Source organism: Chelmon rostratus, chromosome 17 (genome assembly GCF_017976325.1).
Source record: "Chelmon rostratus isolate fCheRos1 chromosome 17, fCheRos1.pri, whole genome shotgun sequence".
Taxonomy (NCBI): domain Eukaryota; kingdom Metazoa; phylum Chordata; class Actinopteri; order Chaetodontiformes; family Chaetodontidae; genus Chelmon; species Chelmon rostratus.
The window spans coordinates 430,001-455,699 of NC_055674.1; the positions used below are offsets into that span (position 1 = coordinate 430,001).

At 48.4% G+C, this 25,699-nt stretch overlaps 2 protein-coding genes and 2 non-coding genes across 5 annotated transcripts in view; all 4 read right to left on the bottom strand.

Moving 5' to 3' along the window:
• The window catches only part of LOC121620857 (suppressor of cytokine signaling 7-like), a 13,406-nt gene extending 10,052 nt beyond the window's left edge, over positions 1 to 3,354 (bottom strand). For both annotated transcript variants that reach the window (XM_041957096.1, XM_041957095.1), the window contains exon 1: positions 1,051 to 3,354. In XM_041957096.1, the coding sequence (XP_041813030.1) occupies positions 1,051 to 2,864 (1,814 nt within the window). In that variant the 5' untranslated portion in view covers positions 2,865 to 3,354. The remainder of the gene's footprint in view (positions 1 to 1,050) is intronic.
• Positions 3,355 to 3,997: 643 nt separating this feature from the next.
• On the bottom strand, positions 3,998 to 4,079 carry trnas-uga. The gene has a single exon. It is a non-coding gene; the product is annotated as a tRNA-Ser (tRNA).
• A 2,276-nt stretch (positions 4,080 to 6,355) lies between these two features.
• Positions 6,356 to 24,332, bottom strand: kpnb1 (karyopherin (importin) beta 1). The gene is made up of 22 exons (XM_041957394.1): positions 23,997 to 24,332; positions 22,991 to 23,049; positions 17,930 to 18,112; positions 17,637 to 17,837; positions 17,359 to 17,511; positions 16,599 to 16,658; positions 16,371 to 16,460; positions 15,524 to 15,634; positions 15,339 to 15,440; positions 14,480 to 14,704; positions 13,538 to 13,729; positions 12,543 to 12,673; positions 11,773 to 11,920; positions 11,283 to 11,354; positions 11,015 to 11,159; positions 10,831 to 10,913; positions 10,553 to 10,660; positions 9,233 to 9,376; positions 8,757 to 8,862; positions 8,325 to 8,439; positions 7,535 to 7,696; positions 6,356 to 7,310 (listed from the first exon to the last, which is right to left on the bottom strand). Coding segments are annotated over exons 1-22 (2,631 nt in total). The 5' UTR covers positions 24,037 to 24,332; the 3' UTR covers positions 6,356 to 7,309.
• On the bottom strand, positions 8,587 to 8,731 carry LOC121621531. Its single transcript, XR_006007642.1, has one exon. It is a non-coding gene; the product is annotated as a small nucleolar RNA SNORA79 (small nucleolar RNA).
• Positions 24,333 to 25,699: the final 1,367 nt, after the last annotated feature.

The following is a 25,699-nucleotide window of genomic DNA, read 5'->3' on the forward strand; positions in this document are numbered from 1 at the left end:
ATGGTTACGAGCTCTGCGTCACCGGAGCAGAGTCGTCACTGTTATGGCAACGCCTCGTCTCTCTCTCCTGAGCAGCTGGGATGCTTGTCACCATGACAACAGTCAGAAAAAGTTGTGCAGGAGTCGTCTGAAGTTTGTTCTGCTGCTTTATTTTTAGAGCAGTGCTAAACACTGACCTGAGAGCAGCTTTGGCGACTGTAAGAGGGTAGACAAAATACCAGGAACACCTTTGAGAACCACATGGTCTCCACCTTCATTTAGCGTTGACAGTCGAAGCTGCGGCCTGAACTCCCAATAACTAATCATCAATAACTGATTTTAAGACGTCGGCTGAATAATCTGCTGCAGACGAGAAGTGAGAAGCACACACTGAAATCTGTCTCTGGTTATTTTCAGTGTTGATTCATCTGTCAGTTATTAGTTCACCTGATGGATCAGGTGTTTATTTTAAATGTCAGAAAACAGTGACAGGCGTCAGTTTGATGTGACAGAGCGGAGGTCGTGTTGTCATCACTAAATCTTTGTGTTTCCTGTCTGTCGACGCTCTGATCAGCGACACTGGAAATCTTTTCCTGTTTGAAACTCGCAGTAACATGACATCACCTGTGTGTTTGTGTCACGTGACCCAAACGTTCCACACGGACCAAAGTTTGTGTCTCTGGTTCGGTATCACGTGGACCTCGGTTCAGAGACGAGCGCGCTGCGTTCGGTACGTGAATCTGCGATGAAAACGTTGGTCATGAACTTTGATATGAATTTAAAACATTAATGAGATCAATCACCAGCTTCATAACACGATCTGAAGCTACGGAGCTAAAACATCTCTGTTATTCTGTCCACCCCCCCCCCCCCCCCCCCCCCCCCCCCCCCCCCCCCCCCCCGCAGTCGTTAGAGCTGGTCTCAGTCAGGATCAAACCCTCTCTGATACTGATCAGTGTTTCTGATCAGGAGACTCCAAACTATCGATCACTTCATTCAGAAAGTAAAGATCAAACACAACACGGCTCGAAGGAGTCCACATCCTGACTTGGACCAACCCCCGTCTCTTACCTGCTGCTGTCCTGCTCCGTGTTGCTGCAGGTGGACCCCCACACATCCAGGAGGCTCCCACTGGACGAGGTGGACGATGCCAGGGAGGGCCTCTTGTCCAGCAGCCCCCCTGACCCCCCACTGGAGCTCTTGGTTCTGAACAGCTTGCTGAGCCGGACTTTCAGGGACCCCCCTTTCCTCGACTTCCCCCGCGGTGTCTTCTCCCCGTCCCTCCCTCCTCCTCCCACTTCCCCCTCCAGGACGACGAGGGGGGAGGGGCACCGCCCCGCTCCCCCTGATGCAACTCCAAGTTTGGGGGTGGTGGCTCGGCTCTGGGGCTGGGAGCGGGACTGGTGCTGATGCTGCGGATGGGGGCTCGGGTCTGGGCTGGAGGACAGGAGAGGGTCAGGGGAGACGTGGAGTCCGCTGAGGGCTGCTGCTGCCTGGAGGGCCTGCGGGTGGACAGGGGGGTATGGGCAGGGGGAGGTGGTGCTGCTGTTGGGGGGTCGGGAGTCTACACAGGGTGAGAGGGACACCGAAGCACTGAGGACGGCCAGCGACGACCGGCAGCCCTGATCGGTGCAGACCCCCGCCTCCTCTGCCAGTCTGTGGACCTGCCGCATCAGACCACTCAGAGTCCCGTTGGAGAACACAGGCCCTGCCCCTCCAGATGTCCCACCAACTCCCCCCACCCTTTCCCCTTTCTCAGTGGCCCCCATGTTCCCTCCATCCCTGTCCCCTCCCTCCCCAAGTCTTCCCACCTCTTCAGAGCCCAGACCTTCCAGAACCAGCAGGGCGTCGCTGGTCTCGCTTGGGTCCTCGCCGGGCCCCATGCCCCCTGTCCCCGAGGCCAGCACACTGTGACAAGAACAGTGAGGGAGCGGGAGCGCCATCTCACCCCCACCACCTCCTCCACTCTCCCTCCCCTCACCCAGTTGGCCCAGCCTCCGGGCCAGAGCCAGCACCGGGTCCTCGTCCCCGGTGGGGCAGTTCTTCCTTGGCTCCAGCAGACCCAGACGCAGGGCTTGGTCCAGCAGGCCTGGGGGCCATTTAGCTAGTCGGTCTGTCAGCAGGCGGTGTCGGTGGCACAGGACCGACCCAGACTCAGAGTCCAGTGCCGGGACAACCTGCTGGGGAGTCTGGGATCCGTCAGACCCTTTGGACAGTCTGACAACCGGGTGCCACTGGTGGAGCTGTGGCTGCGGTGGCTGCAGGTTTTCCTCTGCAGAGGGGATACAGTGTGGGTTTTGGTCCTTCCCGCCACCAGGACCGGGACCAGCTGTTGTACCACCAGGACCGATAGCTGATCCAGGATCCAGCTGCTGTCTCCGTCTCTCTGCTTCCTCCTGGAGATACCCCGGGGGCGGCTGCTCCAGTCCGCACTCCAGGATCCTGTCTCCGGACCGCAGCAGGTTCTGAAACACCATCAGCTGCGCCCTCGACCCATGTCCTCCTGAGCCGTGCTGCACCGGGAAGTCCACAAACCGCTGGGCTGCTACGGCGAAGTCCTCCGGAGGCGGAGGGGACAGCGGCACTTCGGAGCCCGGCGGGGCCTGCGTCAACACCAGCCCGCCGTCCAACTCACCTTTTCCGGGTAGCGGCGAGCTGTAGTGCGGGGAGGCCGAGCCGAGGCCTGCGGAGGGGCCGCTGGGGTCCAGATCAAACCCGCCGCTGATGCCGCCGCCGTGGTGACCCAGCACGGATTTAACGGGCCCGAACCCGCCGCCTCCGGACATCAAGTCGTCGGGCTCGTCCAGCCGGTCGTACTCCGCCGCGGACACGAGACGCATCAGGACGAAATCTGGAGACATTTCTTGTTGCGCGTCATTCATCATGACAGGCTAACGTTAGCTAGCTCGGCTAAACGGGCTCCGCTCTTACATAACACCGATATAAATAAACAGCTGCGGAGCTAACGGCGGCTAGCTTCTGCATCCTCCCCGCTAAGCTAACCGGGCAGCGCGACGGAGCACCGACCGACAGCCATCTAAGGTCCGGACCGGTTCGCGACGAGAACGGCTCCGCTGGACGCTGCTGGACGACGCCAAAACATGAAAAGACATGAGAAACCCGCCCGGTGCTGTCGCTCGGTAACGTTAGCTAGCAGTTAGCTTCCTACCGACTCATCCTCCGGTGAGACAACAGGGATGTGATGGTGATGGGGGGCGCGCGGGGCGGCTGCGCAGCGGCGGCATCAATAATCGATCAGTGCCGATTGATAAACGGAGGCTCAGGACGCTGAGAACTGTGGACCCCGAAACCGAAACCTCCATCCACTGAACACTTCCCGGTACCGGAGAGCCTCCGTCACTACCGGAGGTCTCTCTACCCCCCACCCCCCTCTCTGTGTGTGCGTGTGTGCGCGTGCGTTCAACATACAGCATTACAGAACACACCAAGAAAAGGCGTTAAAGATATGTAATGATGCTGCATATTCTGGGATATTCTGAACGTTATTAACAGTTTGCACCAGCAGTTATCTATATGATCGATTAATCTGCCGATCGATTAGTCGACTCATCAGTTCTGTGGTTTATGAAATAAAACGGATTGTCTTTATTTAAGTCTTTTTACATCGTCTCTCCTGCGTGATAGTTTTCATTATTTTGGAACTCTAATCATTTTTCCCTTTATTTTTTCTTTCTTTTTATTGTCTAGTTTTTGTTTTGTTTTGTTTTATACTCTTTAATTTGTGAGTTTTGAAAACTAGTAGTATATTTGTATCGTCGTATATTTAATTCTTTTTGAATGTATTTTTGTATTTCCTTATATTTCTCCACTCTGGTAATAAAATCAGTGTTACATAATATGCTCTGGCATGTGTCGTTGATGGACCGCTGACCTGATGAGCGCGGAGCTTGTTTTGTTTCGTATTGTATGAACACTGAGAATCTGACCCCAGTTCAGCTCAGACGATGTTGAGCAGCAACAGACAGAGACTCAGGTCGTGGAAACACAGCAGCCAAAACGCTGCGAGCAGGGTTCGAACCTGCGCGGGGAAACCCCATTGGATTTCAAGTCCAACGCCTTAACCACTCGGCCATCACAGCTGCGGAAAGCACCGCGCATGCGCTCATTACAGAGAACAACGTGCTACAGCTGCGTGAAAAGGTTCACAAACTTTATGGAGCAGTCGCATTAAGAAAAAAACAGTACCAGCAACTCGTTTTAATGATTTTACAACCTGCAGGGTCGCTTCATATATAGCTATATATGTAGTGACACACATATATATGTATACATATATATAAATTCTATAGAATTTTTATATGTCTGCAAAGTAACTAAAGCTTTAAAATAAATGAAGTAAAAAGTACAATATTTCGTGTAGCACTACTACTTTGTAGTAGTTGTACTTAGTTACTTGCCAGCACTGCCTGTAAAAAAGTAGTGAAGTTAAAGTTTTTTGTGTTAGATTTATTGTAACGTCCTCCTCGACGGGCCCCGACCCTCAGGTTGGCGACCACCGCTTTAAAAACTGAATATTAATCTATTTTCTCAAATTCTTTAGTTTACATCACTCAAGTGTTCCCACATTTTAACGTTTTGTGTTTATTAACGTTTCTGAATCTTATGGAGCTGAAAATAGGACATGAGACACACGTTTCCGGTGTTAGCTTTGTTTCCTGTAGCACAGAAATGTCCCTCAGAGGTTTCTGTCCTGTTTTAAACATTTCAGTTGAAAAGAAAACGGGAGACAGAAATCGTTTTAAAGCAGAAGAAAACAAGCGAACCGAGTTCAGGTTGATACCTGTTGTAGTTCCAGCCTGCGGCCACCAGAGGGCCGCTGCTGACTCCTCTTCTCTTCCGGGTTCCGTCACTCAGGTGTCCTCTCAGGGAGTAATGAAATCCTTCATTGAGGGGTCACAGCAGTGAACAGCTTTGAGTCAGCAGACATGAAGCACTTCAAGCTGTTTTATTAATAAAGTTCTAACAGAACCCCCCCACCTGACATTCATCTGTTCCTTTGAATGATAATATGACATAACTGACAGAAAACATCCATTTAAATCAAATGTGCTCCAAGTTTCAGAGAAAAATGTTCTGTCTAAACACTGAAGCAGACAGAATAAAGATTGTACTTTTTCTAATTTCATAATTTCTTTCTCTCAGCTCCTCAGTGTTTCACCGTCACCTGTCTGTGACTGACTGATCCGACCAATGGTCTGAGCCGATGGAGACAGGAGTCACCCTCAGTGGGCAGTCCAGTTTCCTTCCACTCGTGCTTTTCTGGGCCTCTGCAGCAGCTGCCGGTGTTACACCACGTTCTGTGAGCGATGCGTGAGGCTGTTCTCGCTCACGTCATCCAGTCCCAGATGATTGGCTGCTGCTCCTGCTGGACTCTTCTGTTCTTCAGTCTGAGGTGAACACGAGACAAACGCTGGACATCTGATCTTTACTGGACAGAGCTCAGCAGAATGAAGCCGTTTCACTGTCAGACACAGAAACTGAACAGAAGTGTGAGCATTTCAATGTTCTGTCTTCAGAGACTGAAAAATAGCGAACATCCTGCCAACAGCGCCCCCTGCAGTCACTACACAGCGGTCACAGAACGTGGCGTCACTCGGCAGGATGAGACCCCCGACAGAGCGGGACTCAGACCTGGACTGTCCCCGTCTCCTGAACGTCTGTCGGTGAGTGAGACACTCTCCTACAGTCTGATCACTGCTCGTCCTCGTTCACACACTTTAATCTCAGGTGAGTTTTCATGTCGTCACAAGAAGCAGCAGAACATTCAGTACAATATAGACTTTATTAGTTCACTAAAGTTGAATATGAAATAAAAAGCAGATTGGCTTTAAATGATTCACAATTCAGTAATAGAGTCGCCAGGTTCATCACGTCAACACAGGAAGTACGTCCTCCCTATGGCTGCCGCACCTCTACAAAATAAAAGCCCCCCGAAGCTGAAAACGCTTCACTTTCCCATCAAAGAAAGTTATTTTGTCCACTTTACTTCCAATGAGAGAGAAATTCCACCTGTTTCTGAAGGAAGTCATTCTGTCCACGTTTGATTATCGTTAATGACCGAAAGTGAAGCGATCAGACCCGGAGCTGAGGCGGACAGACGGGACCGAGCATGCTCAGACGTCACTTTCACACCAACTACAAACTCCCTGCGGGCAAAGAGCTGAGCCGCTGCTACCAAACAAGCCGTGAGGTGAGTTCAAAACAAAAAGGTCAGAGTTCATGTGGCGTCGAGTAAACAAACCGTCAGCGGGAGGCGGACACCGAACTCGAGAGCCAAAGAGTCCAAAACATTTGATCAGTCCGGGAGACGTCCAACAGACGACAAAAAAGACGGAAATCAGCAGAACTGCTTGGGGAATGTTTCATATCATTTTATTGTTTTTTTGTTACTTTATTTTCATCATAGCAATGGAAAAATATAACCTTATAACCTTATACAAACGTCTTCAATTCTCTGAAATTGTTTTAAACAAGCAAAAATGGTGAGTGACCTTTTCCCAAACCAAGTGCAGCGGGGAAATAAAAAGTGAAGCGCTTCAGCAGCAGCTCGCACCGCTCGCTCGGCCGCGAAGGGTCTTCGGCTTCGCCCGTTTCATTTTCCGCTAAACTATTTCCATTTGGCACTCGCTCCTCGGAGGATTCCTCGTCGGCTTTTTGACTTTTATTTTGTAGGAATTTAGTGCTGCTGTCTGGATAAGAGCATCGACAGGTGGAGGCGTTGGCGTCCGTCAGATCTCCTTCGCTGTTTTAGTGCTCAGAAGAAGAAGAAAAGTAAGAGCAACAAAAACCTAAAGTTTTCCACAGAAGTCCACAGAGTCCGCTTTGATTCCACAAAAGTCTTTTGTTTTTCTCGTCGTGTTTTTCTCTATTTCCCCTCCTCCCCCCCTCCCCCGGCTCAGGGGGGCGGCGGCAGGTCGGTGACGTCGTGGTGATGTCGTAGGAGAGCCCGGCTACAGCGAGAGAGGCGGAACGTGGGAGGAGGGGGGAGGGCTCCAACGAGACTTTTTGTTTGTTTTGATCCGGGGATGGGAGGAGGGGGAGTCAGAGTCCAGTCCACAGGCCGTCCGGGGGGTGGGGTGGGGGTGGGGGGGGGTCGTCACCTGCCGGAAGTGCAGGTGGTGTGATGTCATCATCTCTCGCTCACACAGACACTCATCTCAGCTCACACTTCATCTCACTTCACTCGACTTCTGCTTCGACCGGACGCTCGCGACAAACACAGATTAATTCCAGCGGGGCAGTTTGTCCTCATTGTTCATGATGTCCATCTCTCTCAAATCTCTCGCTCTCTGTCCCCGACCAGCAACAATCTGAGAAGAAGAAACACAGTTAGCGAACCGCCCGGGTGACCCCTCACCTGGCCGAGAGAAGCCAACAGAGCGCAGAGCTGCCTCGAGGCGTCGGCTGTTAGACGCACAGGAGGAACAGAGACGCTCCGATCGGTTCAACCAAAACAGCTTCACAGCTTCACAGCTCGCTGGACCTCCTGACAACATCAACACAACGACAGGTGTGCGTGTGCGTGTGATCTCACCAGGCCTGGCTCTTGAGCTTGCGGAGCTCCTTGGTGGCCCAGGTGGCCAAAGTCTTGGTCTTTGTGGTTTTGGACCGTCGACCCTCCGTCAGCAGATCGTTGATGAGCGGACGAACCTCCACCATCTTCATCACGTCTTTACCGAACGCTGTGCACAGGTCGCTACATGCCACAGACAGAGGGACAGATGGACAGACAGAGGGACAGACAGACAGAGAGACAGAGGGACGGACAGAGAGAGGGACAGAGGGACAGGGACAGAGGGACAGACAGAGAGAGGGACAGGGACAGACAGACAGTCAGATGTCAGCAGCAAACAGCATGATGTTTATAAGGTAAAAGAACTGAACCTGAAACAAAAAGTCTGCAGAATAATTCGAAAATTAATCGATAATCAATAGATTTATTCAGGATGATCAGACTTAATGAAATGCAAAAGAGAAAAAAGGAAGATGAAATAAAACTAATAACTCGTCGTTCTGTTTTCCAGAGATACGACAATCGAGCCAAAACTCAAACTAAGTTTCCTCTGAAATGTTCCAGTTTCAGGTCTGTCGCGGTCTGACTCTCATGAGCCATGAGCGGCTCCTCTGACGGACCAATGAGGGCAGCTCGTCTGCCGCGGTCGGACTCTTCGGTCTGTGTGCTGGTCTCAGAGGTTGTGGTTTGTGTCCTTCATCACGCTCAGAGTGGTGCATGGTTTCTCCTCACGGACCAAACACACAGACCATAAACAGACTGCTGTCCATCAAACCTCCCTCCCCCCCCTCCTCCTCCTCCTCCTCCTCACCCTATGAGTCCAGCAGCGTTCGCCACCACGGCATCAGAGTGATCTTCATCCTCGGCTATGTGATGGATGAAGGAGAGGATGAACTCCACCCGAGGATGGACCAACATCACGTCAGCTACAGGAGGAGAGAAGAGAGGCGACGAGGAGAGGTCAGAACCCAAAAAGCAGCGTGGGAGGGGAGACAGAGGGGGGGGGGGCATGAAGCAAAAACCATGTTGACATTTCAGCATCAGTAGAATTCAAAGTCACGAAAACTCAGTTTGTTTGTTGGGTCTCGCAAAACCAGGAAGCGGTTTCCTGAGCGGCCGCAGCAGCCCGAAGCTCTCTGGGTGAAACAGACCCCCATCGCTCTGTGACGCCGTAAAATCCTCCTGAAACACTGCACTCAGGAGGAGGAACCGGCGTCACGTCTGCGGTCATGTGATCGCTTACGGTGAACGTTCTCCTGGTCCCCCTTCAGGCCCTGGATGATGCCGGTGTAAGCCTCCAGACAGCCCTCCCTCAACTCGTTCAGGTAGTCCACCATGTCGTAGTCCGTCTGGACAGACAGAGGGACAGACAGACAGAGGGACAGACAGACAGAGGGACAGACAGACAGAGGGAGGGGGTTTAATCACTGCCTGTTTTCAGGGGACACTGGATAAACAGCAGCCTCGTATGAAGCTCCAACTGACACTCGGCTTGATTTACGACTCTGAGGGATCAAGATCTTTGACTCAGATTCACCTCCTGCAGAATCTTTGCTGCTGTTCATCTCTCCAGCGCCCCCCTGAGGACTTTTTTATTTAATCTTTCTCTGTAGTCTTAACCTGCTCACTGTCTCCTACAGACCAGAGACCTGAACGATGAGCTGAACTGCTGAGGAGCTTTCTGAAGGTCTGAAAGGAAGTGAAGGCTCGTGTGTTTACCTTGTCCACCTGTGCCTGCGAGGCCTGCTGCAAGGTGTCCAGGACGATCTCCAGGTACTTCTTGAACTCTCCACCGATGGCCAGAGCGATGTCACCGAACGCTGAGAGGATCTGAGGCTTCACCGACCGATGGACGTTCTCATTCTGAACACAGAGACCGAACAGGTGAGCATGAGGACGGGTGAGCGTGAGGACAGGTGAGCGTGAGGACGGGTGAGCGTGAGGACGGGTGAGCGTGAGGACGGGTGAGTGTGACAGGTGAGCATGAGGACAGGGTGAGCGTGAGGACGGGTGAGTGTGAGGACGGGTGAGTGTGACAGGTGAGCGTGAGGACGGGTGAGCGTGAGGACGGGTGAGCGTGAGGACGGGTGAGTGTGACAGGTGAGCATGAGGACAGGGTGAGCGTGAGGACGGGTGAGTGTGACAGGTGAGCGTGAGGACGGGTGAGTGTGACAGGTGAGCGTGAGGACAGGTGAGCATGAGAACGGGTGAGCATGAGGACAGGTGAGCGTGAGGACAGGTGAGCGTGAGGACAGGTGAGCGTGAGGACGGGTGAGCGTGACAGGTGAGCATGAGGACAGGTGAGCGTGAGGACGGGTGAGCGTGACAGGTGAGCGTGAGGACAGGGTGAGCGTGAGGACAGGTAGAGTTCTTTCAGTCCTTTTTTTAAACGTGTGTAAATGTGACTGACAGCCAATACAGGGAAGCTACATAAAGAGATTTCTGTCCTCTTGCAGCACAGACGGGCCGAGCACGCCGCTCTCTGGGCCGACAGTGACGGCCCTCATGTCCCATCACGCTGTGCAGGACTGAGTATGTATGTATGTATCTTCCTGTATGAAAGGTGCTATACAAATATTATTATTAAATCTCCCTGATTAATATCAGAAACACTGCTGATCAACGTTCTGCTGATCGACTAATCAATAAACTGAAGGACACAGTGATGCTTTGAGCTAAATGCTAACAAGCTGCATTCATAGTGATCCATCACACAAACAGGAAGCAGCTTGTTGTGCTGAAGTTAGAAGTAAATTCAGCATTTAGCAGAAATCTGACCACAGACCTGCTGGACTGGATCAACAGACAAACGTCAGCGGAGAGCGTGGAGGTCTCAGATCAGTGTGGAAGGTTTTACATCACGGTCAGCGTGGTGCATGATTTATCATCACAGACCAAACACACACAGGAGATTCAGCTCTTAATCCACAAACAGGAAGTCCACCAACGACCAGAGGCCGAAGGTAAAGAAGGGAGAGAGGAGATGAAGAGGAGAGGTGTGAATAGGAGGGTGAGAGAGCACTTCCTCCTCTTCCTCACCCCGAGGTTCTCCAGCAGTAGCTGCATGATCTCGTCACAGTAAGGCAGGATGTTGGACATCAGAGCTCTGCACAGGTCGCACACCAGGCCCACCGCCGCCAGACACACCTGCGAGCACATCATCAGTATCATCATCATCATCGTCATCATCAATATCACACACCGATCACAGATCATCAGGTCTGTACTGATGCCTCAACATGAGGCCGTGGATCAGCATTAATCCTGATCACATGTGAAGTGCAGGTGAGCGCGAGGCTGCTGACAGTCGGTCATACCTGATACTCGGCGTAGTTCTTCAGTCCGATACCCAGGAAGGGCTTGAAGGCATCCATGTATTTCTGGAAGTCGCTGCCCAGAACTGAAACACACACAGACCGCCGGTCAGCGTTCACGCAACGAGCCGCCGCAGCCGCCGCGTCGACTACTGCTACGACGCAGCGTGCGTTTCAGAGCGCGTACCTTCAACAAGCGTGGACACGGCCATCAGCGCGTCCTCCTGAACGCCTCCAGATCCGGCGGTGCTCTGAAACATCCTCAGCAGAGACGCCATCACCACGTCAGAGATCTGCAGCGCGTCCTGGTGCTGCACTTTACGGAGAACGTTCTGCAACGGAACAGACAGGAACTGTGTGAGGCCACAACTGTTCTGTCACAATAAGAGCGCCGACACAATAAACAATGAAGTCAGAGCGCGCGTTCGACTGACGGCGCAGGTGTGCTGCCTCACCTGCAGGGTGGCACACAGCAGCGACTGCAGGTCGTTGAACTGGATTCTGTCTGAGGTGCTCTGGATGTGAGACTGGGGACACACAGGAAGTGACATCATCACACAGGAAGAGGCCACAGGTGTAAACTGGAAGTTTTTTCCAAATTCAAATCCTTCAACATTTTGCTTTCAAGTTTAAATAACTTAAAAACTTTCAGTATGGCACTTTATTTTAAAGAAACCGTCTCCACACTGACACTGACGTGGTTCTGGGTTTTTAGATGCGTCTCTTTCTTCTGTGAAGCACTTTTAATTTGCCTCCATGTGAAAAGAGTAACAAGAACAAACTCAATTTTGTTTACTGATGACATGTAAAGATTTAATGACGATGAGGAGTCAGATAAAGTTTCACTTTCAAATGAAGCCCGTCTTTACGAAACATTCGCACAGTGTTTGTGAATCTGAGCCGTTCAGACGTTCAGCAGTGATCTGACAGTGGACGGCGTCTCACCTCCATCTGTAGGACCTGCTGCAGTCTCTCCATGATGACCAGGGTGGTTTTCTGGACTGCCGGGTAACAGTCCTTCGCACTGTTCTTCACGATCTCCATCAGAGCCTCGTAGGCGGCAGAGCGCAGGTTGTTCTGGTGACCGTCGGGCCTGCGGACAGAACGACAACACCCCGTCACAGACACGAGGGTCACAGACGTGAACGCTTGTTCAAGCAGGTGACGGTTACAATCAGGTTGGACTCAAAACTAGTTAGTTTCACTTCTGGCTTGTTCTCCATTAATAAACTGCTGGTGAAGGATAAAAGGAAAGGAGAGGAAACTAAAACTGAGACACTGCTCGTCTGCAGGTTTCTGAACAAACACTTATCTGCCTCTCTGACCTGACGACCTGTTGATCCTCTGAAGTCTGAGACAAGCTGAAACACACCTGTGTCCTGTGCATGTCTAACAGCAGCACGGTTCAGGCTGACGGCGTCTGTTATCTGAGTTTCAGCAGCAGATTCTTATTAGAACGTTTCTCTTTGCTTCAGTGAGCAGACCAACGGTTCTTCACTTTTCACTAAAACCACGAGGTCTGAGCAACAGGAAGCTGTCACACACTCACGTGTGTGTGTGTGTGTGTGTGTGTGTGTGTGTGTGTGTGTGTGTGTGTGTGAGAGACACCTCATCTTCCCCAAAAATCTGACTTAAGCTCTAAAACAACATCACCATCAAATAAAGCACAACAGCAGCTTCACTCCCCCCCTCAGCCCCTGATCCGGCCTCTGTACCTGTCTGTGGTCTCCAGGAGTTTCTGCACAATGATTTCGAAGGACGAGGACAGACAGTAGGTGCTGGGCTCCTCTTGGTCCTCTGCAGCATCTGTGGCTTCGTAGGCTGCTTCAGCCAGAGAGGAGAAGGCCTGAGAGGGGAGACGAAGAGGACGTTCATTCATCCGTCCCAGCTTCTGTCTGTGCTGAAGCTGAACAGCAGCTTCAGCACAGGGAGGAAAACATTCCTGGAAAACCAAATCCAAACAGCTCCAGGACTACAGGAGTCCTGACAGACCAAACTCTGGAACTAAGAGCCCGTTTCCAGCACGGGAACGTTCCCAGGGAAGGTTTGGAGTGCTGGACATCACCGATTGGTTGCTGAATGTTTCATGGTGTTGCATTTATGCCTCTGCAAATCATTCATTCATTCATTTGAACATCTGAATCATGTAACAGTTAATGCAAACGGTCTAACCTTCACGGTTCTTCAGACGTGGTGTTTTAAAAACAGGTGTTTGGGTACCAGTTCAGTTCTTTCAGTGCTCTGAAGTGATACCAGTGACTGTTCCCTCCAACATTCATTCACACAGCATTTCTACTTCAGCTGCTGTTATTCTACATGCAGTATTTTTGATTTTACTGAATGTAGTAAACAGTAAATATACTGAAAATCTTGACTCAGGGAATTAAGTTCTAACTTCTGTTTCTGGATCTTTTTTCCAAACAGATCCAGGAACTGTGGAGCCACGAGGACCATCAATTAGAAATAAAGGCCCTTCTGGACATTCTGGATCTCATCTGAGGAACTGGTGAGACCAGGTGAGCACATTTAAAAAGACGGTTGACTTCCAGGTCCCTGATTGGCTTCTTGATCTGTCAGTCACACCCACCAAAAACAAGAGCTAAATTACTCAGTTTCATGACAAACATCACCAAAACCTTCCAAACCAGTTGGACATGTGAACACTGGCTCTTTCACAGCCGACAGGTTCAGTTAACCCTCCTCTGCTCACCCAGCACACGTTGGAGGCCACCCTGGGCTCGGCCCCCAGGCCCTCGATCAGACACTGCAGCAGAGGGGTCAGGTACACCTCGTTGATGGCGGCTTCGGGCAGCAGCTCGCAGATCCTCCCCACTGTCCACGCCGTGGTGTCCCTCACCACCACGCTGGGGTCCTTCATCAGCTCGATCAGAGTCGGCATCGCCTGCGGGGGGGGGGCAGAAGAAGACTTAGTGAACTAGATCTGATTCCGTCCCTGCAGAACCTGAGATAATGCTGCCAGTCTGATGATGACTGAAGCCTGACCAATCCAGACGTTTAGCAGTTAAACTTCAGAAACATGATGGAACATGACTTTCTGGGATTGAAGAGCATGTTGAACCACATCTAAATGTAGACATTTAACTTTGCAAACATGCTTGATCTGCCTTAACAAAACAGAACAAGTTATCTTGTCTTGTGACTTATCTAAATGATGGTGTGCTCACTGGGATCGAACCTTTCAGGTGATGGAAAATATCTGTTCTTGGGTTTTGAGCAGTTAGCCGTGCAGCTAGCCGACTCTGTGAGGGAGTATTGGTGGTTACGAAGCTAGCACAGGAGCTTTGGACTGCTGGGAGGAGGTTTTCAAGCTCGGGCGGGGGAGAGCCACCAGGGTCCGTACCTGAACCTGAACCTGAACCTGAACCGAGTTTAGCGGCAGCAGCAAAGCAGGCGTGGATTCAGGGATGGCAGCAAGTTACTGCTGGCGAAGTTTGACTTCTGCTCGTTCAACAGGTGTTTGGTAAACTGAACATCCTGTCTAACAGGTGCCTGTTAGCTCGAGCTGATGGAGAGGCAGCACGCTGACCAGCTGCTGTCGAGCATTTCTGCCGCGATCGAGAAAAAAAATCTAAAGTTTATCTTCAGGATCATCATAAATCTGATCCTGTACGAACACGGTTCAGGGACCGACCTGTATGACGAGGGGTTTGAGCTGGTTGAGTTCCGGTCCTTCCAGGATGGATCCAAAGGCCATAACGGAGGCGTCTCTGTAGCGCCAGTCGGGGTCTTTGATGTGGTCTTTGATGAAGGGCAGGACGTGAGGAACCACGTCATCCTCACAGCAGGTGGCCAGCAGCATCAGACACACGCCAGCAGCCTTACACGGGTTCCAGTCGTCGTCGTCGTCGTTCTCGTCCTGCACAAGTCAGGGTCACAGGTCATATGACGGGTTCTGATACTAAACAACAGGGCGTGTGAGATTCTGAATCACATGTCACAGGACTCAAACCACGAAATGACTCATTCACATTTCTGTTGATTGATAATTCAAACTTTGGATCAAAACTCAATGTAATCAATAAATGATGTACAAAGCCTGAACACGCAGATACACGTGACACCTTATGGTTTACTGTGGCAGCAGCCGACACTCGGTGTTCAAAGTCCAGCACGCGACAGTCAGCAGCGGAACAAGAACATGTGCTCTCAGAAAGAAATGCTTAGAGTCAACATGGAGTCTACAGACTGCGACAGGAAGTACTTATTAAACTGTAGGTCACATGATAAACTCCGGACCACCTGTTTACTACAGTCCCAGCCTCCGTCATTGCGTTTTCAGTGGGATGTCGTTTGTGGCACACAGGAAGTCATCTATCTATCTATCTAACTTGGATTCATCGGCTGGTCGTACATATAGTTGTATAATATCTTTAACTCTGCGTTCATGTTCGTGCTGCTCGGCCTGATGGAGTCTTCATGATATTTAACATATCAACATATTAATAAAGCAAACAGAAACAGAGTCACAGAGATGCTCAGAGTCTCAGTACCTGTTTGGTGAGGGTCTGGGTCAGGATGGGGACCAGGTATTGCAGGGCCCCTTTGGCATAGAATTTACTGGTGTGCTCTGGGGGCCGACCCTGCTCCGAGGCCTTCAGAGCAGACAGGGAGAAACACGTCAAAGACGGCTGGTTTTAACAAACTGGAATTTTTACATAATAAAGTCGACGCAGACCTCCGAGGCCTCGATGGCCAAGTCCATCTCCTCATCGCAGACGTTGGACCAGAACTCAATGCCCTGTAAGGCCACCTCATCGATGTCGCTCTTCATCGCCTCAATGGTGATCTGAGAGGAGGCCGACAGGATGGTAGAGGGAGAGAGAAGAGAGAGAAAGCAATGAAATACACAAAGGAGGAGAGACAAAAAGACCCTAGAGGTCCCTGCATGGTTCTGAAACTGTTGACTGCTGCTCGCTGGATAATCTATAATAACTAGACACTGAACTAGAAAAGCTCTGAGACCTCCACCGCACTGTGGTGCCAGACAAATAATTTGGTTTTTCTCTGAATTCGTTTAATGATTTGTTCCTGTTAGTCAACTCTTACCTGATAACTGGCAGCATTAATAGTAGCACAGCATCTTGGTGCTATTGTGTTAATTTTACTCTTGATACACCGACAGACATTAACCAGTAACTAACCGAGCTGAGCAGCACGCTGGACCTAGTTGTGTACCCACAGAACTGGAGTTCCCACAGTAACTAACATGTTCCTCACTGTAACACTGGTGCAGTAAAAGGAAGAAGCTAACATTAGCCACAACACACGCTACAAGAACCAACACAAAAGTCTTCATCTACTGCTGCCATCTGAGGAAGAGGAGACAGTTGAAACGTCCCAACAGCAACAACAACAGGAAACAGCTCTAATGTTCATTTTACATTTAAGGATCAAAACAAATCAGGATTCACTTCAAACTGAAGCTCAATGATGATCGATCATCGGTTCTGTGTCTAATCGACTTCTGACTGATTCACCTATGTGCCTTAAAGTGTGCATGTTGACCTGTGCTGTTGTCTTACCGCGAACAGTGCAGGACCCATGTACGTCTCCATGTACTGATAATACAGAGACATGATCTTCACCAGGTTCTGTAAGGCTGCCACACGCACCTGAAAATTCAGCAGTTACAACAGATTGAAGTGATATGGAAGAAACCCGTTCACAGGAAACATGCAAAGAGTTAAACAGGAAGTAGTTTCACTGAGTCTCAGTCATCTCGATCTTTGTTCCTCTCTGATGTTACTCACTCTGGTGTCCGGACACTGTGTGGCTTCACACACCACCTGCATGATGAAGTGCCTCTCCGTCTGAAACACAGTGTAGAAAAACAGCATTTAGAAAGACGACTCGAACACTTTCTCCTTAAAGACACATCACATTTCTATGACTTATTTTATTTGAACAAAATTTGGTCTCACATAGTGGAGAATAAATCTGGATTGAGACAAAACATGTTGCACAAGGGATAGCAGTAAGTGGCGAGTATCTAAGGACAGGAAGTAGCGAGTATCTGAGGACAAGAAGTGGCCTGTGTCTAAGGATAACAGGAAGCGGCCTGTATCTGAGGACAGGAAGTAGCGAGTATCTGAGGACAGGAAGTGGCCTGTATCTGAGGACAGGAAGTGGCCTGTATCTGAGGACAGGAAGCGGCCTGTATCTGAGGACAGGAAGTAGCGAGTATCTGAGGACAAGAAGCGGCCTGTGTCTAAGGATAGCAGGAAGCGGCCTGTATCTGAGGACAGGAAGTAGCGAGTATCTGAGGACAGGAAGTGGCCTGTATCTGAGGACAGGAAGTGGCCTGTATCTGAGGACAGGAAGTGGCCTGTATCTGAGGACAGGAAGTAGCGAGTATCTGAGGACAAGAAGTGGCCTGTGTCTAAGGATAGCAGGAAGCGGCCTGTATCTGAGGACAGGAAGTGGCCTGTATCTGAGGACAGGAAGTGGCCTGTATCTGAGGACAGGAAGTAGCGAGTATCTGAGGACAGGAAGTGGCCTGTATCTGTGTACCTCCTTGTCAAAGTTGGCTTTGGTGAACTCCAGAGAGTTGAGCAGGGCGTTGGTCGCAGCCAGTTTAACGTTGTTACTGGGCTCCTCCTTTCTCATGCCCTGGATGATGGCAGTCAGGATCTGATTGGCGTTTTCCTGCAGCTGCTCTGGGTCCTGAAGGAACCACAAAAGAATATACAGAAGTTAAAAAAATAAAATCTCGCACACATGAAGCTTGGATAAAACAGGTGGATGAAAACAACGTTTGGTGGCCACAGCGTGTGTATCTGATCACTCACAATGTCCTGGCAGATGTATCCAATGGCCTCCAACGTGGACTCCTTCATGTGTTCGGTGCTGGAGGGGTCAGTGACATTGGCCACCAGCTGTGGGATCAGCTCGGGCCACTGGTTAACCGGGATCTCTGCGCAGGCGATCCCAGCGACGCACTGCGATGCCGAGCTGGGCCGGTACGTCTCCGTGCCCAGAGTCTGTAAAACCTGAAGAACAGAGAAACAGATGTTCAGACGCAACAAGCAAACGTGAGATCAATAAACCTCGTGGATGAAAACGCTATGTTCAGAGTCCTTACGTAGTTCTTGATCTCTCGGCGAGCATTGGCATCGATGGCCAGCCATCTCTGCTGGTACTGCGTCTTGACATCTGGGTCTTTGGAGGTTAGAGAGTTCTTCACCTGAAGACCAGCAGCAACTCGAGCCACCTGAGTGTTCCCGGGGTTCGCCAACACTTTAGACAACTCCACCAGGAATGTGGGCTGAGGGAGAAGAAGGCCAGGGTGAGTAGATGTGGAGGGGGAGAAAGACAGAGATTCCAGAGAAAACGCAGCTAGAAGTCCAGTTCTATGGCTTTAAGGCTGACTGTGGTCCTGTACTCTGAATTTAACACTACAACCCAACAGCATCCAGACAATAAGCTATTTTCATCACATCAGTTCTCCTGGTCTGAGATTTCACAAGCTCTGAGGATGCATGAGAACGTAGCATGAGGAACATAGCATGAGGAACATAACATGAGGAACATAACATGTAGTCCTTGATACTAAATGTCCATTTACGAAATACATCTTCTACATATCAGCAGAGGAATAACATCTCATTAAGTTCTACAGGTGTTCAGAAAAAAGCCAGTCTGAATACCCACTGCTGTAGGTCAACAAAGTGGGCGAGTGGCCCAAAAGTTGAGACCGCTGCAGTTCTGTGTTCAAGGTCAAGAATGATTTATTGAGCTCCAGACAAAGAGATCTGAAAAATCTGGCTAGAAAATACCACTGAGAGCAAGATAAGCTCAAAATCTGGAGAAAAGGCATTGTTCTCGACAAATGTTTCTATTTCTTAAACTTCTGCTACCAAAAGTGTGTTTATTTGTCACATTAACAGGGACGTGAGTTCAAAGACTGTCGCTCTGAAAAGTTCAGGTTGGAAGGAGAAACACACCTTCAACAACAACAGGGTGCAAAAACGAAGGTGCTCGAAAGACTGATGTCATACTGAAGTAAGCACAGCTCCATGCTAAAGTCGTTAGCCACATTAACTGTAAACAGTCAGTGTCAGGAGAGCTGTGTCACCACCCCAAATGTCCCAGCATGCTCTCTGGTGCATCAGGCCTCCATGCCTCTGCACAACACAGACAGACCAGAAATAAAGTCAGTTTTTTCATTTCTGACCATCAGCAGCCTCCTCTGCAGCTCCGTCAGTCTGTTGAAGAGCTCTTTACACCCACATCACTGAACATGGCACATTTCAAACTGAACACTGACAACAGAACCGCTTTCATCCACCTGGGATTAAGAACCAGTTCAACATTCTGGGAAATGTTAACTTATTGATGAAACTGTTCTCTCAGTGACTGACCCTTCATTTTCTAACTAAAGCCTTCTGCTGCTCTTTGATTCAACAGCTCAATCTGTCATCCACGCCTGTCCGACATGTGCTTTGTTTCCCCCCACGCTGTCTGAGGGGTGTGTAATGTTAAAAACAGATCAGATTCATCATCACACTCCTGTAACTGCACCGTTAAAACTGCAGAAGCAGACATACCATTTTTTTTTAAATCCTGCACATTCTTTTTCCTTCTCCCTGGCACCTACATTACCCACAATGCACTTCTCCCTCTGACAGCTGTGTGTGTTATGCTGGTAGTGGCTAATACAGCCTGAGCCTGCAGCCTGCAGCAGCTCCAGCCGTCAGCTCACTTCTTCCCTTTCACACCAACAGATTAGTTTCAGTTTCAGACTTCTACTCTTCAACCAATGCTCATTCCAGTGACATCACTCGAGGTCATTGATCAGACTTCACACGGCTTCCTCTGAGATAATTAAGGCTTAAAACTGGTTTTACACAGATGCAGTAAACTCTCCAGCACCTGGAAACAAAATCGCACAAGTACACCTTTAAGTTGATCGTACATCACTGACTCCAGCTGTCCTTTTGTCCTCCTCCATGTGCTGTTGGACATTGTTCCATCATCCTTGCTGCTCAGCTGTACTTGTGTCCATCACAAAGAAGGACAGACGCTGTCAGCCATATGTCTCAGTTATCCGACTGCGGGTTGAAATCGCCACGTTTACCACGTAGCAGCCATGTGATACAGCTCTGAAGTGTATGTGTGACAGAGACAGTCAGAAACAGTAAAACACTTGTGTGGATGGAGATTAGCGTCAGTGTGGAAGCAGCCTGAGTGGCTCGTTTGCGTGAGGTAAATCGATGCCACAACAATATTCTTGTAGTTAGTTGTAGTCTATCATGCCCCCAGCTGTGCGGCGCACATACAGCCAACACCAGCTCCCACAATTCCTAAGGAAACATGACCATATTGGTACAGGGAAGCTAACTCCTCATGTACGCAGGTCTATGGAGGCAGGACATCTGTGAGCTATTTCAAATCATAACTCATCATCACTCAGCAGCTTGGTTTGATTGACACCAGACATGTTAATGACACAGGATACTTCAATTCAATTATGGATTTTCATGGCAAAATTCTTTCTTAGGTAGACATTAACAGTAATAGTTATTTAAGATGAACACTGATTAGTTTCTTAGTATACCCTTTTTCTTCCTGCATGCAAACTGTCGGCCATGATGTCATTTTGCGTAGAATTTTAGAAATAAAAGAATATTCATAATAAAAAATGACATAACAAGTTAAAAGATGAAGTAGATTTTGTCTGTTTAAGGAGAACTTCCAATGATAAACAAATGAAACACTGACAAATGGAAAGGTGATAAACAGGGTTTCTGTAGACTGACTGGACGAGGAGCAGCAGCTTCAGAACAGATTCAAGGAGACGAGCCTTAAATAACGAGTCCTTTAATGAAGTGACGTCGGCTCACAGACTCGAGCTGTCCATCACTTCAATCTGTTGGAAATCATCTGGATTCTAGTTTCAATTCATTGTTTAACGGCCTCACTGAATGACTCATTGATTCTGTGTGATCAGTACATATTGAATATGAATGATGTTGTATGAATGATGATAGAACTTCAGGTCTGTGCTCCTCATTGGAAGACTGATATCTGGATGTTCTGTAGTCACAAGTATTCTGTCTCTGCAGTTTAACATTATGGATATATAAAGAAAATGTTTGTGTGAAACACTTCCTGTTGAGGTGTGGAAGGCGGTCTGTATGCAGCATTAATGATCTCTGCCGATCACATGACTGTTTCAGGGATGAACTGCACTACTTGTGGTTGTTTTTAAGAGATGCTTACAGATGCTAACTTGTCTTTGCAACAAAACTTTGAGCCTCTGCAGCACCAGAGCTACGTGCTACACAGTGAATGTACAGCTCTGTAGATGCAGGAGAATTGAGACATTTCACAGGATTTTATCTGCTGCAGCTGAGATGAGAGTCGGAAGCATCACATAGGCTTGATTCTGATTGGAAATATTGCAGCGTTAAAATCTCTCTCTTTTGTTTGGGGGGGGGGGGGGGGGGGCATTTCTGCTTTATTAGTATGACAGTGACAGTGGAGGGATGGAGGGAACGACATGCAACAAGACCTCAGGCTGGAATCGAAGCCGAGCCATTGCAGTGACGACCTGGCCTTTAGAAACGGTACCCGCTGAACGGGACAGCGACTGGGGCGTAACCTCAACGATACAGCCTGAAATAAGGTCCACTTACTAGCTTTTTGACCTCATGTCACGACATCTTTTTCTTTTTTCCCAGTCATGATAGACATGAATTGCAACGACTGCGCAAACTCCATCTGTTGATGAAGACTGCAAGATGCAGTTGAAAGCTCTGGGAAAAGCCAGCAGGAAAGGACTTCAGTTACGCTTTTTTTTGGGCCAAACATGCTGATATGATGATAACACTGTCACTGAGGTTGGGCAATAAGTCTAAGTTGTGTTTTTAATCACAGCCTCGTCTTCATACTGGGGTTGGTTAAAATTTCAAAATGTCCTACACTCATGTTGATGCCTCTAGTGTGAGACACAATTCAGTCTGTACCAAAATAGTGTTGACATTCAAAAGTGAGGCCTACTTTCATGAAGTTGCTCACTGACTTCTTCCCTCATTAGTCAGCACATTACAAAAAGCATCTATTTCAATTCAACCTAAAACACAACTACAAAAAAAACAGAACTAGTGGGTGTCTGTGATTCGCTGGCATGGTTCATATCATGTATAGAACACAAACAGAACTGCATCAATGATTTTCTGTGTCCTGAGCAACAAGTAATAGAGTCAGTTCACTCAAAAGAAAACAATGAAGCCAATCAAATTCTCTCTCCTGTCTCTACTGACATATTTCTTGGCATATACTTTTGGTTTCATTTGTCCAAGTTTCTGCCTCCAACCTGAAAGTGTTCTCTGAATTATCTGAGGTTACAGGGTGGAGCCGAAACAATTAGTCAACTGACTAACAGAGGTTGGTGTTTGTGCTTGAAAATGACCAAAGCAGTCGTTCTAGTTTTCAAATGCCAATATCTGCTGGTTTTACAGACAAATTACTTAATCTGTTGCTCTACTAAATAATCATATATTTACTCAAGTACTGTCCTTAAGTACATTTTTGGGCTACTTGGTAAAAAAAATACTGGGACAATCTGTACAAAAAATATTCAGTGGCAGCCCTCTGACAGTTATATATGTTGTTGCTGAAATGTGCAACTATTTATTAATGCCACATATCCTCTCGCTGCATTAAGGTGCAAGCACAAATCTCTCAACCATATCTCGCAATCTTGACACATAAACCCAAACCTGACAGAATATTAGCATCAGAAGGAAGAATGTTTGTGCAAAACAGGTGAAGTGACCCTTTAAAACTAACTAAAATAATGAAATAACGTGGTTCACTCTAGCCAGATAAAGTGTTTGAAAACAGGTCTGCAGCCATCACCACATCAGATGGGTGTAGCTCTTTCCGTGAATTGCTAACGCTAGCAGGCTGCCTGCCTGCGTGTGTGTGTGTGTGTGTGTGTGTGTGTGTGTGTGTGTGTGTGTGTGTGTGTGTGTGTTAATGGGGTGGGGTGGGGAGGGTGGAGGAAGCAGCAGAGGAGAAGCCGGGCGGGCTCCAGCTGTCCTGAGCTCCATCCATGCTGCTGCCTGCTAGACTGTAGCAGTAGGTCTGTTACCCTCTCCCACCTCCCTGCACAGCACCATCAAAACACCATACTAACCAGGTTCTCTATCGCTGCCTGCTCCAGAAACTTCTGTGCCGCCTCTAGTTCGTTCCGATCTGGGGAGAGAGCGGGGAGAGGAGGGGGAGAGGGGTTATTCAATGTGATGTTAGCCAATTAGCTGACAAATATGGCTAGCAGTAAGGCTAACACGATTTTGGTACGACGGTTCTGGCGTGAGCCATAAACTGGGTATTTAAACAGGTTCAGTGGCCACTCTAAACATAATTTTAGGGATTGTTGTGTTTACTTCAGACTTAAAGAGAAGAAATAGAAATAATATTAAAGTTTCATTTCACTGATGGCAGACGACTGGAGAAACACGGCGAAGCACCAACGTGCGTGTTAGCCACCACGCAAGAGACTCTCTGTTAGCATGCTAACGTTAGCCGGCCAACGGGACACGTTTGGAATGGCAGATAAAGTTTTCTGGACAAACAGCAAACCGGATTAAAGAATATTAACTCAATTAAAAACAGTGGAAGATAATTAATGTGTTAACTGGATGAACTTTTCTCTCTTCCCAATGAATCAAAAGTAACGTTAGCCCAGACATGCGTGCGAAGAAACGGCCGATAGTTTGAATGATGCGAGCTAACGGACTAGCAGAGCGGCTAAATCAGGCATGGGCAGGGTCGCCGCTACTATGCAGCTACATGCAGCTGTCAGATTAGCCTCCATTGAACTACATCGTCATTATTATGATATGACAACGTATTTAGAGGTCAGCTGTGCAGACTGGCAGGTTAATAACACTGTGAAGTCGTGAGACGCCGACCAGAGTGCTAAGTCACCAGAGCTATCAGCGGGACTGAGGCCGTAACGTTAGCTCGGTTAGCATTAGGAGCTAGCAACCCGTTAGCTAGGCATTTCCCTCCTCCCTACTTCAAACTTTCACCGGTTCATCGGAGCTAACGGCCGGTGAGTTAACACAGCAGCTACCACCCCGAAATATAGCATGAGAGGACGGGCATGTCGTGTGGGAGTGTGTGGTGCTGATATTTACCTGGAGAGACCGTTTTTTCGAGAATAGTGATGAGCTCCATTCCGTCCACCGGCTGTCGCTCGCTCTCTGCCTCTCTCTCTTAACTCGGTCGCTAGCTCGATAGTTAAGGTTGCCGCGCAGCTCACACAGCGGATTATATTTCTTCCACGGAGCTCAGTCAGTGCCAGCCACAAGGCGGAATCAGTCGGTGATAAAATATCCGGAAGTTCCCCACTGCTAGCTTGGTGTTTTTACTCGGATGATGCGGGAAATATTGACGACCGTGGCGTAGAGTAACGTCTCCTAGCTTCACCGCTGCCCGTTTGCATCCTGTGTTGTCGGGAGGGAAAGGGCCGCGCGCTTCTCTCCCGCGGAGGGATATCACGCTCTGACTGTAGGGCAGCGTACTATCTTCAGGAACTGTCGGACATTTTCGCACTGTGCAGTTAGCGCAGAGGCGAAACACAACACAGCTGAGAATACTTTCCAGAGAATACGGTTCACTCCCTCCACAGCACATTTAATGTTAACACGGTTAAAGACCACTGGTCAAGTCTGTTAAATTAAGTCATCATGGTTTTATTCAAACCTCAACCATCTGTTGAGATCATCTCTTTAGTGGGGAAAATGGTCTACCATAGTTCTACTGTAACTTACGTTCTGGATTTTAGACAATTAAGCTAAACAGTAAAACTGAGTAATTAATCATTAATCGTTGAATATTGTTTACGTCAAAACATCAACGGTGATATCTGATGTCTTTTTCACTAACGTTAAACGCGATTTTGAGACAACGCCAGTTAAAATTGTTCATTGAAGTTTACGAGGAACACGTGAATGCAGCAGTACACTCCTCTCATCTGTCTCCTGCGCGATCCCGTTTGCTCCTCTTTTCGCGCGCTCCGTCTCGCACGCGCACATATGCACGTGCCTGAGTCCGGAAGTTTGTTTCGAATTCATAAAATACCCCAACGAATGAACGTTTAATACATACAAATATTTCACAGGTATAAAACCAAAATCGTGTTGAGAAGAGCGTCTGCTGTTCTCCAGGAGAAGAAAGTAGGCCTGTATGGGGTTAGAACAGTGACTTTGCCTTTTAGCACTGAAAATAAAATTTGACATTGACACACTTGAATTGTAAAAAGTTGTATTGGCAGTGAAAAATGTTCCACTGAAAAATTAAACACAGACATTAAATATCATTTATTTTTATTTTAATATTGTTGGATTTGTTTGTGTTTTTCAACAACAATCTTAATTTTATTTCTTCATGTCAAGTGTGTTTTACGGTGCTGCTGTTTTTCCACATTGAACCAAGCTGAAACTTAAAAACCAGTGAAACTTAAAAAAGAGCTGACAGACAGAAGAATAGTAATAAACCAGTTTTAAATAATCTATTACAAATAGGAGTCCTGCACAAGAAATTCTATTGAGGTAACATTAACAACAGAAGGCATTCGTGTCAAAGTACTCGTTATGCAGAATGATGGAGCCTTCAAGGTCCTGAAAGATGTTTCTTTGATCTTTTGTGCTCAGAAGTAATTATCTTGTGCAATAAAGTTATTTTTCAGGACTTCAGGAGCATTATTTGTGTTGTGTAACAAAATCTAACTTAATCCTCAGTGTTACTACATGATGACCTTATGAAACCCAAATGCAGTGACTGAGACCACCTGTGAGGATCTGTGGGGCCTTTAATCTCTAATAATACATCTTATTCT

Coding starts and splice junctions, on each gene's coding strand:
- kpnb1 (XM_041957394.1), bottom strand. CDS start 24,036: ATGGAGCTCATCACTATTCTCGAAAAAACGGTCTCTCCAG. Junction 11,921..12,542: donor CTCCTGGAGACCACAGACAG/GTACAGAGGCCG, acceptor TTCTGTCCGCAG/GCCCGACGGTCACCAGAACA. Junction 10,914..11,014: donor CGTGTCCACGCTTGTTGAAG/GTACGCGCTCTG, acceptor TGTGTGTTTCAG/TTCTGGGCAGCGACTTCCAG.